General features: G+C 36.6%; 1 protein-coding gene across 1 annotated transcript in view; it reads right to left on the bottom strand.

Annotated features, from left to right (window-relative positions):
* STXBP5L (syntaxin binding protein 5L) overlaps window positions 1-12033 on the bottom strand; it is a gene marked incomplete at its 5' end in the record, with an annotated part of 91475 nt that extends 79442 nt beyond the window's left edge. Inside the window, 3 exons of the mRNA XM_083356224.1 lie at window positions 5171-5252; window positions 6591-6688; window positions 11851-12033. Coding sequence (XP_083212350.1) covers window positions 5171-5252; window positions 6591-6688; window positions 11851-12033 — 363 coding nt within the window. The remainder of the gene's footprint in view (window positions 1-5170; window positions 5253-6590; window positions 6689-11850) is intronic.
* Between the last annotated feature and the right edge of the window lie 2084 nt (window positions 12034-14117).

Here is a 14117-nt window from a genome sequence, read left to right as displayed (position 1 = left end):
TATCAACAAAACTTGATTAAAAAGGGTTTTTTAGATTTTTATGCACATTTATATGCTAGTGAGAATATACAAGCTTTAGATGTATCTACAGGAAGCACATATTCCTATGCTTTCAAATGAGCAACGGGAGGAGATGAATCGATTAATCACTTCTGAGGAAATCATTTCAGCAATTAAACAGTTAAAATTGGGTAAGGCTCCTGGTACAGATGGGTTATCAGCAACTTATTACAAATTATTATTTGCAGAGATGGTAGAACCATTAAAGGAATTATTTAATAATATCCAGGCTGGAGGGATGGTGCCTCCGTCCTGGAGAAGGGCTTTTATATCGCTGATTCCAAAGGAGGAGCAAGATCCCACCCAACCAAAGAATTATAGACCTATATCGCTTTTAAATATAGATTATAAAATCTTTGCAAAAATATTGGCAAATAGATTAATGCAGGTTTTGAAACAAATGATTCATAGTGATCAGTCTGGATTTATAACTGGAAGACATATGAAATATAATGTAAGACAAACTGTAAATTTAATAGAGTATTTGGATAAGAACAACCAAGTCCCTGCAGCACTGATATTTTTAGATGCTGAAAAGCGTTTGATCAATTGAATTGGCAATTTTTATTGAAAGTTGTTGATAAGATGAATTTTGGGGATAAATTTTTGCAATCTATTAAGGCTGTATATCAACAACAATCGGCACAAATTATAATTAATGGGGGATTAACAGATGCATTTAAAATTGAAAAAGGTACAAGACAGGGATGCTCCCTTTCACCATTGTTGTTTGTTTTAACATTAGAGATTTTATTGATTAAAATTCGTGTATCAACTAAAATAAGAGGAATAAAAATAAAGCAGAATGATTATAGGTTAAGAGCATTTGCGGATGACTTGGTTGTTACACTATCTCAACCGACTCAATTGGTTACAGATTTAATGGAAATTATAACTCAATATGGGAAAGTTTCTGGTTTTAAGATAAATAATTATAAGAGTAAAATATTATCTAAAAATATGACTATGAATGAAAAAGAAAAGTTAGTAAAACTAACGGGTTTTGAAATAGTGAAAAAGGTTAAATATTTGGGAGTATATATTTCAGCTTCAAATGTGAAATTATATAAGAACAACTATGAGATATTATGGCAAAAAATACAAAAGGAGTTAGATAGTTGGAAAAAATTACAATTATCTCTGTTGGGGAGAATTGTAGCTGTTAAAATGAATGTTCTACCAAAGTTTCTTTTTTTGTTTCAAATGATAACTATATTGAAAAAGGATGCCAATTTGGATGAGTGGCAGAAGGGTATTAATAAATTTATTTGGGCAGGGAAAAGACCGAGAGTTAAATTTAAGATCTTACAAGATGTACGGGAAAGAGGAGGACTTAAAGTGCCTAATTTGAAATTATATTATGATGCGGTTGTTTTATCAGCGGTTAGTGACTGGCTTAATTTAACAAATGAAAGATTACTTTACCTTGAGGGATGGGACTTATTATATGGGTGGCATGCATATTTCGTTTATGATAAAAAAGTGGATAAGGCATTTAAATCTCACATTTTAAGAAGCGCCTTATTGCGTGTATGGAAGAAATATTATTATAAGTTAAATTATAAAATACCAATTTGGGGGATTCCTGGGCATGTGATAGAGGGTGTATCTGTGGGTGTGAGCTTGGATATGACTTCATATAAGGAATTACTTAGATGGATAGGGAATGGTTGGCAATTAAAATCATTAGGTGAGTTAAAACAAGAAAATATCATACAGTCTTGGTTTCAATATACTCAATTGCAAACGAGGTGGAAGATAGATTAGAAAATTGGTATTACATTAACTGATGAAAATTTGGTAAAACAAATTAAAGATCAAAAACGAGCGCATATAAAGAGAATATATAGTGCTTTAATAGAATTGGATTCTGAAACAGAATTAGTTAAAGATTGTATGATAAAGTGGGCTCAAAATATTCAAAAACCAATTTCATTGAATACATGGGAGGTAATTTGGGTTAGAAATGTGAAATTTACCCAGGCTCAAAATTTAAGAGAAAACTTTTATAAAATGTTTTGTAGATGGCATTTGGATCCCAAAAAAGTGTCCTGCATGTATCCTAACTTACAGCCCAAATGTTGGAGATGTGGTAGTTTGGATGCTACCTATTATCATATATGGTGGACTTGTAGAAATGTTAAAGCTTTTTGGATTAAAATTTGGTGGAATATTCAAAAGATTTTTAAGAAAAAGATAAAATTTTCCCCACAATTGTTTTTATTGGGTATTGTTATAGATTGTGATACTAAAGAAACAAATTTGATGTTGAATTTGATAACAGCAGCAAGGCTCTTGGTAGGTCAATATTGGAAGAAAGATAGTTTGCCTACTATAGAAGATTGGTCACTTAAGGAGTCAAATTTGGCAGAAATGGCTAAGATTTCTGCTTATTTGAAGGATCATTCACAAGAAAGATACATTTCGGTCTGGAGAAGATGGATAGATTATATTCAGAACAAATATGGGACTAAAAAGTTTCATCTAGCTTATGAATGAATTATAGAATGATATTATTAATATTAGTATGTTTTATGGTATTTTTATTAGTTTTTATTATATTTTTTATTATTATTATTATTATTATTATTATTATTATTACTATTGTTTAATAATATGGATATTATCTTGTTTTTATGTTCTTATTATTATTATGTTTACTTTTATCTTGTTTGTGTTCATGTTAAAGGGGAGTTAAAGTGCGTTAGGAACTTGGTTACATATATAGTTGGTTAATGCTATTTAGATTTTGATTGTTATTTTTGTAACCCTGTATTCAGTTCTGGGAAGTGGGGGAGGGGGAGGGGGTGGTTTGGGGGTGGGTTTGTATTGTAACTTTTATAAAACTTTTTAATAAATAATAAAAAAGAAATGCCAGCACAAATACATCACACTTGCTGAACGTGCACACGCAACTAATTACTATCTTCAATTATATGTGATATATCTAAAATGAGATGGGCTGTCTCAACTGCAACTTGCAAACCGTTCCGTTTTGTGGCAAAACAATCCAGGACAAGCTGATCAGCAGAGCTTAGAGAGGACTCATTAACACAATTTTTGGGAAGGAAAGAAATAGAAGGACAGTTTAAAATCTTCCAGTTGATGTTAAGGTATGAAACATCTTCTGGGAGTTGAAGTCCACGAGTCATAAAAGAGCCAAGGTTGTCTACACCTGGCCTATTGGCTTTCAAAAGCCAATAGGAATTGCTTCTGAGCGTGCCAAAAGACCTGGCTGGCAAATGTTGCACAGGCAAGTTGTCTGCAGCAAAGGCAGGAACTTTGCACCCCTCCCTGCTGCCCAACTACACCATCTCAACTAGGTAAGTAAGATATTATTTGCAAATAGGATGGCAATAAACAATTTAGGCTGCATTTACATCAGGGCTTTTCAACCTTTTCAGAAATTGTACCACTTTTAAGACATGACAATATTCAAGCACCACCAGTGCTTAACAAGGGGTCAAAAACTTGATGACTAAAAAAAGGGGGGGTATGTTGGGTTTTATTGGTTAAATTCATTTATTGTTATAGAAATTGCTAGTTTATAATATTATAGAAAAGCAAAAAGTTGAGGTTCAGTGTTAATGCTTCCTTCTACTCCTGTAACAGAGGAAGTCAGAAGTCAGTGCCTTTTCTTTTTTCCCTTCTCCCCCTCACTTTTCCCTTTTCTCTCACCCTTTGCTCACAAAAGCCCCCCCCACTCACTCACACTTTGCTCACAAAAGCCTCCAGTCACTCTCACTCATTCCTGTCTCTTTCAAAGGCACCTCATTCAGTCCCTCCCCCACTCACTCCGTCTCTTTCAAAGGCCTCTTGCTCGCTCACTCGCTCACTTACTGCCCCGTCGCTTCCAAATGCCATTTGCTCATTCACTCACTCACTTACTGCCCCATCGGTTCCAAACACTTCCAAATGCCACTTGCTCGCTCACTTACTGCATTTGGAAGCGACGGGGCAGTAAGTGAACGAGTGCCGGTGCACTCGTTTGGCGCCAGAGACCACTGCCATGAGGAACAGAGTTCTGGGTCGTGGTTCGGAGCGGCTCCAGGTGGGGGCTCAGCATGGGCCGCAGCGTGGCAACTGGGGAGGGGAATCCCCACGGCAGCTGTGGTGAGAGGAATCCCCGCGGCATGTGGCTCCGAGCGCAGGGGCGGGGGTGCAAAGGACAGGCGGCAATGCTGTAGCAAGACACCGGCATCGCTCCCAGTGACAGCACCTCTGAGTTCCGGCACCTTTTTTTTTTTTTAGAAAAAAAACACTGCTTTTTTCTTTAAAGTTTCTTTAGTCGGCTCCATAGATTTTCAGTTGAGAGTATTTCCTCTAGATTACATTTTTTTCCACAATTTTCTCCAAAACCAATATGTAGTTTTTAAATTATTATAGTTCCTTGGAGTATAGCATGTAACTATTAACAGCCTAAATATTTCTCTTTCATACAAAACCATAATAATGCAGATGATATTGATTCATACTTTCGGATATAAGTTTTAGCCCCTTAATTCATTATAACTAGCCTTCACTTTTTGCATATTCAACTCTATATAACACGGCTCTGGAACTGCCCATTGCCCAGAGCCCTTCACTGAGAGAGATTGGCAGTTAAGAAGCATGAAATATAAATAAATAACATCAAATCACCTATTACCTGTATCCCACCATCTAGGAGGCGTATGTGGTGTACTGATACACATTTAGGATATATGTATTGTACGTTTATTTTGAATTTAAATATTTATTATATTCATAATTCAATTTATTTCTTTATTATTTATGGAATTTATTTGCTGTCCATCTTGTATCCAATGACTCTCGGTGTCTTACAGCAAAAAAACAACAAAAACAAATTACAGTGGAATTGTAGAATGTACATGGAAATGAAAGATCTATAGTATACTTGCCCAAATTTTTATCCTAAATTTTGATAACATTAGCTATTAATTTATAAAATAGTTAAATCCAAAGAAACAGACTTGTGTGAATAATAGGCTATCTAGACCGAGATTTCATTGTCATTAATATCTTTCTTACTTCAAAACCTTATTTTCTGACATAATGACTAAAACAGTCCAATGTCACTGTAGTGCAATTCTTATTAATGAAGCCTTACCTCATTAATTAAAAATTGAAGCTGCAGAACAGCAGCATCACTTTCATGCTGACAATAGCAATCAACACCTGGCCTTCCCAATCTGTTAAATACCATAGTCAAGGATCAGATTGCTTAGGTTGATTGATGAAATAAGAGAAATACAGAATCAAAGCAGAATTAATCTTTGCTTTTACTAATCCGAAAAGATAATTAAAAGCTGTCTGTGAAAAGGTTTAGAGACTTCTGGAGTTTATTTTCATCCTAGATTATGAGGTCAAAATATTCATACAGAGCAATTTATTCAACCTACCCCAATATTAGTAATAGTATTCAAATATCCTATAGCATTCTTGATTCTTATTAGGCTGGCTTTTCTGGGATACATTACTGCCCAGTACTAGTATTCTTAAGTGTTTTGTGTATCTCTGATGTTGACAACAAATTCAGAAGTAAAGCAAAAAGGACTGGAACCCAGACTGATGTCCAATTTCAGTTGGCACTTTCTAACTAGAATGAGAATAGTTAGTCTTTGGGAAGAATTATGGATGAAGGTGCTCTCTATATAAATGAGATAATATATAAATCACAAAATCAAATGTCTGTATAGCGATAGCATCACTCTGTTCCAAAGCAGAAAATCTGGGAAATACTAGAATGGATGCAGTTGTTTATATGGATTATTTTCTGCTATTGTATAAAGCATGATAAAATAATCTCCCACTACTAATTCAAAATGCTTATTTCTTCCCAATTATTTGATATGTAATTATGGTCTTTTCCAAATAACCTTATATTACCATCTTTAAGGGCTTAATGATAGTTCTTAAATGTAGACATCATCCTTCAGTGGTTCCACAGAGTGAGAGCAAAACTAGTTCCAAAATAAGATCAAGCTATCTAGCCAAGTCCATAATTATGAAACAAACTGAGGTCCCAGAATTAACCTTGGCACAAAGAACTGGAAAGAAACTTTGATTTATACTGCCACAAAAAATAGCAAAGCATAGTTTAAAAATTATTCTATATTTATCTGAATAAAGATGAAATGAAACAAAGTGATAAACCTGTAAAAAAGAGCCTTGGTGGAGCAGTGGGCTGATGCCTCCTTAAGTAACACCAGCTGCCTGCAATTAGTGCAGGTTCGAGTCCCACCAGGCTCAAGGTTGACTCAGCCTTCCATCCTTCCGAGGTAGGTAAAATGAGGACCCAGATTGTTGGGGGCAATTAAGCTGACTTTGTAATAATGCCGCTTGGGGTGTGTGTGTGTGAAAGCCCTAATAAGCAGGCATATACATAGAATGAAGGCTACTGCTAAGCTTGTAAGCCGCCCTGAGTCTTCGGAGAAGGGCGGGATATAAATGGAATTAAAATTTAAAAAAAATAAATAAAAAAATAAAATGTAGTAGAAACTATCATACTGCCCAACAGCAAAGGATACATTCGTATTGCACCTGTTCTTGTTCCAATAGCCAGAATCTTTTGAACTGGGTCAAAAGCTAAGACAGTGGGCAGATATGGAAATCCATGACGAACTGTCTGCAATAGAAAATATAAATATTAGTTGGAAAGAATAGTTGTAACTTCTAGATATGTTTTCTATGCTTTCTTTAATTCCTAAAGCAAATAAAAAGCTGATTGGCTACTCAGAGATAAAAAAAATCAATTAACTAATCATATAGCTTTTAATACATTGACCAGGTAAATTGTATGCATACAGATACATATTGCAAACTTCAACACAAGACCAAATTTAAAATTTATTCTGCAGTGTGGAGAATTTTGGATAGCAGCAGATAGTCTGGAACAGCCTATGGACTGCAAAATACAGCTCAAATCAGGGGGAAAATATGCATTTAAGACAAACACTTTAAAAAGTTTCCAGCATAAGCAAACATTCAATGTGGAAGGAGATAATTACAGAATTTCTGAGCTTCACTGTATTACACTTGCTCACCAGTTAGTTAAGAAAAACAAAAATCCCAAAAGAAAAGCAAAAGAAAAGACTCTGCTCTCAGTTACTCATGCCCTCATTATTTCCAGAGTAGATTACTGTAATGCACTCTACATGGGGCTGCCCTTGAAGAGCATCCAAAAATTTCAGCTGGTGCAATATGCAGTGACATGGGCAGTTATATGTGCACACATTACACCTCTGCTGTGCAAGCTGTATTAGTTGCCAGTTTGTTTGCAGGTCCGACTGAAGGTGCTGTTTTTGACCTTTAAAGCCCTTCATTGCATGGGGCCAGGATATCTGAGGGACGAACTCCACCTGATTAAATCTGCTCATTCTGGCAGAAGAGGTTTGCTTTGGGTGCCACCTGCAAAGAGTTTCATCTGGTTTTAACACCAATTTTCATCTGGTTTTAACACCAATCTTGTGGTTAATAATATTGTTGATGTCTTTTAATTGTAGTTGTAGTTTTTTACTTTAATTATTTTGTTAGCCACTTAAGACCACTTTACTATGATATGGATGGCTATATCAGTGTGATAAACAAACAAATCCAGTATTTCAGACAGACTACAAGATCTGGTTCAGATGAGCAGATATCTCTGCAGAAATTGCAGAGTTTAAAATATGGCAGGTATCCAGAAGATTTTAACAACAAAATTATTACTTCATGACAGATTTACAGTATGAAAGGAGGCTGAAATTAAACACCCAATATCATAACTTGTACAGAGATATAAAGAAAATCAGACTTAGCACATACAGAAACAGAACCTTAGAGCAAATTCCCAGTGACACGTGTTTGTTATTTCTACAGAAAGAGAAACCTTCTTGAAGATATGTGATTTTGGGGGGGCTTCTCTAACATCTTAGAGCAGGGGTGTCAAACTGCCAACCTGTGGGCTGGATGTGTCATGCCAAAACTGCGCCCACCCCATTGCCGGAAATGGAAAAAAAGTTGTGATACATTGCGACATGTCATGTAATATTGTGAGTTTGACCCCATCTTAGAGATTCCCAACGTTAATCAAAGGCTACTGTGGATGATAGACACACTCTTCTTTCCCCATCCTTCCTTCTCCACATACTATACTCTTGTAACAAAGAAACCACCAGAGTGGTAATCTGAGCAGAGACATGGCAAAAAGCCATCTCCCATTTACAGAAATGTGGACTGTGAGTCAAGAAGGGCCATGGCTGGGGTACATAGCCTTTTCTCCAATGTATTTTTAAATCTTGCATGTGCAAACCTGAGCAAACTAGTCATCCAGACTTCTGGATTGTATCAACAGAACAGCTTTGTGGCCTCTGATGAAAAAAACAAATTTATCATAGAATAGTAAGATTCTTTATGGCATTTGCTGAAAATGTCTAACAAATCAATCCCTCCTGAAACTGTTTTCTTTAAAAGTCTTCCTCCCCCTCCCACTCCTTGACTCAATTGCCATATTCTGTACGCTCATATTTTTGAGATTTTTAAAATAATTTTTATATATAAGCATTTCCTTTTTCTGTAGACATTTCATAATAAAGCATGGAATTATTTTATGAAGTTGTTCATGTCATCTTCCTGTATCAGAAAATGTAAAATTTGTTTACAATAAGTAAATACCTCAATATAGTTTGTTTCTTTAAGAAACACAAAATTGTTTCTTATTAAAAGGGACAGGGGAAAAATTGGTATAGTAAGCCATAGGAATGGAATAAAGTATTTTAAAGTACAAGTGTTAAGGAAATCAATTCCACGGGTAGGCTGAAACTACTTTTAGTGACTATAATACTAGACTATTGCAAGTCTGACTGGGCATATTTATTCCTCCTCCTTACAGTTCAGTGAATTAGAGAACTGTTTGCCTGAGCTATATCCAAAAATGTTAGAACCTCTTTTTCCAAGACAATGATTCCTATATGTCTGTTAAGGTCATTTCATTATGCTTTAGCACCAGATATAAATTCTATCTTCAGCTCAGATGTTAGAGGATAGGAAAGGATAGAGTGATTTCTGGCAAAGATTCCTTGTGTTTTTTCCCCCTAGCTTTTGCCGGAAAGTGATTGAAGATAATATATTGCCTTTTTTCTTCCATCCTCTATCAGAACTCAAGGGCTGAAAGTCCCAGATGAGGGCATTTTGTATTGTAACTGATGACAGGCTGTGTGCAGTGTTCTCAGAGATTCCTCAAATCAAACTGGATTTCATTTTTTTTAATGTTACAGTGTTTGGGGGACTTTTAGGTTTCCCCCCCCAAAGCATGCCCATTAAAACCTCAATCTTCCATATGGAATGACAATGATTTCACACATTACCCTACCCCACCCCATTTTTGAAGGAGATTCAGAGGAACAAAGTAACACTTGTAAGCCTTTATAAGACTTTAAGCTTAATGCTCTAAAAATGTGTGTGTGTGTGTGGGGGGGTAATAGCCAATCTATTGTAGGAAAAAGAGAAAGTGCAGTTTTCAGGGTGAAAAGGGTTAGTTGATTAGATCTGTTGGCGTATGATGGGAAAGAGAGGAGCCCATTACGAGCAATGGAAAGATTTCCATGAGGAAGATTTCCTTTAAGCCAGGGATGTCAAACTGCCATCCTGTGGGCTGGATGTGTCATGCCAAAACTATGCCCACCCCATTGCCAGCAATGGAAAAAAAGTCACAACATGTCACAACACGTCACGTGACATTGCGAGTTTGACACCCCTGCTTTAAGCATTTAAGTGGGAAATAAAATCTGTAGGAGTCATTTTTATGTCAAGATACTTACTATAATGCGGCACAATAGTTCTTCTACCTCTTCCATTTGTTATTTTGGAGTATTCTTTTCAACTAACGTATAAAATATTTTATTTATATTCTCAGTTACAACTCTTTACTTATAGAGTCTCACAAGTTCTATTCAGTGTTGCTAAACTGGACTTTGGAAACTCCTAATTCTCCTTTGAACATCTTGCATAAGCCTCTGATCCCAGTTCTAGACTTTTTGTCTGATCTATAATTATAGCTATATAGGTAGACAGATATTCTTTCCTTCCTTCCTAAATATTGGTTTATTGGAAGACACTGGTACACCACTTCGAAAGAATGGTACATTGGATGGATCTCTCAGAGACAGTCACAAATTCATGGCCTGTGAGGGTCCTGTATGAGTCAGCTTCCTCACAAGCAAAAACAATACAATGAGCCATGAATTTGTTAATTCCACTTAGACGACAAAAACCCTTCCACTGACTCCTGAAATCCAACTAGATCCAATACTCTTTTGGGGTCCATCCTAAAGGATGGATTTCCATAGAAAGTAGCCAGAAATCCAACTAATCATATAACAGCCCACCTAAGGCAACTGAAGGACTGGAGGCATCCCCACCTATAAAACACCATAAAAAATCAAATTAAGCATATTGTATGTATCATGTCTTAGGCCTGTTACCAACTAGTATAAACCCATAATTTCTCCTGTTTAATTAAACTTTTCAGCCATTCCAGACACACAAGCATCAGAAGATGAAAATAATCCAGGCCTGCATGATTCCAGCACCAGCTCTGAAGCCAGTTCTGTTGAAGGATTTTGTTTAGTGGTGATGTTGGTTTAGGTGTTACCCTAAGAGAGTTCCCAATTTATTCCTGCTCCCTATACTAAGATACCACAAACCCAGTCCTTCACAAAAAATATTGGTAAGGAAAATAATTTTTCTAAATTGGCTTGTAAAACATTTAAAAATTAAATATCTAAAATCAGTCACTTAAAGTCAGTGTTTTCAAAATAGATTTCATAATAATAATTAAAACAGCAATTAATGCAAGTTTTAAAAACTGAAATAAACCTAATGAAACTGTTTATTATTACTTCATCCTAAAAGTAGTCCTAAAAGGGGTGTGTTTGTTTAGTGCTGGGGTGATGGTGGAGGTCTGTGGCAAAAGAGACCTCCATATGGGGTTGAATCAGCAATATCAAATGTGTACTGTACAGGAAGAAGACACAAAGAAAATGAATCTGTGATTATAAATGATCAGAATTTGTGTGAATATATGTATTCTAACTTGCCCACCAGCCTTTTGATCTCACTGAAGCATTTAAAGGAGTTGAAAGCAGATCCCTGGTCTGTCAAGACTGCTTACTCTTTAGCCAAAGGAATTAAATTTTATCATAGTACAGTTAAAAATAAACTGATGGAATTTGCAATACTAATACTAAGAATGCTAATTTATTCAAAAGGAGCAATTTTTATTAATCATTATTTAAATGAGGTTTAATGCAAAGTCTTCCAAAATAAATGAAGCAAAAAAATAACTTTTTTTCTTTCAAAGATGATATGAGTTCTGGGTATTGAATATGATATTTTTATAACTTAGGTTATAACTTTGCTATCAAAGGTAATCATGAAAGAGAAAATAATGAAATCCTGATAAGCAAAGCCAAAAATGAATGCCTTTCCCCATACTTAAATTTTTTGACTGTTTAACATAAAAAAATAGTTTTGCTTTTCATTTTTGAGTAAAATTCCCAAATTTAAATGACATATGAGCAACTCAGATATTAATCCCATTTTAAATCATTATTGATACTTATTGAAGGTCCTGAGTGTTTATTGTGATTTCATTATACAAAATATAAAGCTGGGGGTGGGGAGGGGGGAGAGTGAGAAAAATGAAATGTAGCCAATATTTAAGATAATTTAAATTGGTCTGTTAAAACTGATGTATAGCATTCTACTTTTTTTGAATCTTGATGCTTACAGAAAGCATTCAGCTCTTACCTTGCATATCTGAAAGTAGTCTGCAGTCAGCCTTTCCTGAATTTCATCCCTGGGTGTCCCTGCAGCCTCTCCGGAGTTCCCAGAGTTCCTTCCAGGCCCACTGCCACTGCTACTACTACTGCAGTTTCCACTAGGGGATGAAGTTAAACCATCCAAAACTTTGTGAAAACTAAATTTCTTCATTTTGTAGAAAAAAAATCTCAAGATTAATTTCACTTATGAAAACTCCTTAGGTTTGATAATTTCACATTCAGCAAAGACTATTTCCTCTCATAAAGAATCTCTCAAATGTTCCAATGATACAGCAGTATGGCATTTTCTACTAACTCAAATGAAATATATAACAACTCCATGTTAATTTTGTTTTAAAAAGAAGGCATGTTAGGAAGGGATATTCTAAAATGACATTAGGGGAAGAAAAAACTGAAGGCTAGGCATCTAACAGGGATTGTTTTTGGCTCCTTCTTAAAGAATTACAATTTATAAAACTAGTAATATTGATTTAAGTAGATCACACCTTCTTGCTGGAAATATATATTTATTTTTAAGTAATTGAATCCTGAAAGCCAGCATCTATGGTCAATTACTTTATTACAATCTTAAATGTGATTCTTCTGAAGACTTGTTTGCTACTGCCCATTTGCTTGCTTTTTAAATTCGCCACTTCTACTCTAGATAGTCCATATTTTGGAACATTTGTAGAATCTTCTTGATCTTTCTTGATATTTAGAGTCTTTAGAGTGAGTATTCAACTGTTCTTCAGTATTCAATTAACCTCCATCTTTGTAAATAAATGACATTCTCTTGCTATCTGAAGAATTTTCACAACTGCTTCACAACTACACTCTTCCCTCACAATGCCAGCCTCCCACTCTGATTTCAATGTTGCTACACTGTTCAGCTCCAGCAGAAAACCACAGTTTATTAATTTTTATGTACCCACTCATATTCTAATCAAAACCAAACCAAACCAAATAAGGATTCTTTTGTTTGCAAGTTCGTTGTGGTTACAAGGCTGATTGTCCTCGCTGCAAAGAGGCCCAAAAAAAGGTTCCCAATTAGACTTTGATGAAATCAGCTATGGGGCTGATGCACAACATCCAAACCAATGAAAAGTGGAGGAACATGAATTACGCCTGGGCATAAATTGTGTCCCAGCAGGCTGATCACAGCTAATAGACATAAAAGAGAGTGTTGGATCACAACTTCATGAGTTGCGGGCCAGGATCGCCTGCAAATTGAGGGAGGATTGCGCAATCCTCTGGTCGCTTAGCTATTGGTGGTGCCGCAGTTCCCCGACCAGGCAGCTCTCCAAGGTCCTGAAACCACAGGCGAAGGCAGCAGCAGCAGCAGCAGCAGCAGCAGCAGCAGCAGCAGCAGCAGCAGCGACTCCTCCGGACTCACCCGTCTCGCGCGCCAAAACTAAGGAGGATTGTTTCGCTGTGGGAAAGGTTGGTGAACGATGATGAGCTCACTATTAGGTAATCCGCTAGGAATTTTAAAAAAGAAGCGGAGTTGAAAGAAACCAGAACGAAGCAAAAGAATCGACGAAAGAAAGAAAGTCCCAACTCAGAAAAATATTGCAAATAGAGGAGGTCAGATTACAGGAAAGCTAAAAACATAACTCAGAGAATCCGAATTTGATTCCGCTTAAACAGAAGTCTCCGCTGGCCAGTAAGGCATGGCAAAAGGACCAAAATGCTGCAGCTCGGGTCAGGACCCTTCTTGCCGCTTCCTCCCATCACAGCGCCGGAAAAAAATGGCTGAAAGAGGAAACGCCGGTGATTATCAAAGAGAGGGGCGTGGGAACAGCTAGAGCGCGTGCGCGCGCAACCGTGTAGCCTCATCGGGTGGGACCTGCTGCCATGTCATTGTCCTTTCTGATTGACCGGAGGTGAGCTAGAGCAGCGTTTTCCAACCTTAGGAACTTGAAGATGCGTGGACTTCAACTCCCAGAATTCCCCAGCCAGCTATGCTGGCTGGGGAATTCTGGGAGTTGAAGTCCACGCATCTTCAAGTTCCTAAGGTTGGAAAACGCTGAGCTAGAGGGGCGCTGCTGTCTTCCACCCAGCTGTCTTCTCTAACTCCACTCTAAAGGCGGGGCTGAGAAAAATATTGAACCACTTAAGGATCCGACGCTCTAACACTCAGACTGCAGTTTGGAGTCGTGAAGTACTATCTATCAGAGATAGTAACATTCATCGAACTCCGAAATTTATCGTAAGCACCAATTGGTAAGTTCCGTAGGGAAAGAGACCGAAACCCAG

Source organism: Vipera ursinii (assembly GCF_947247035.1).
Source record: "Vipera ursinii genome assembly, chromosome: 2".
Lineage (NCBI taxonomy): Eukaryota > Metazoa > Chordata > Lepidosauria > Squamata > Viperidae > Vipera > Vipera ursinii.
This window is presented reverse-complemented; position numbering and strand designations above follow the sequence as displayed.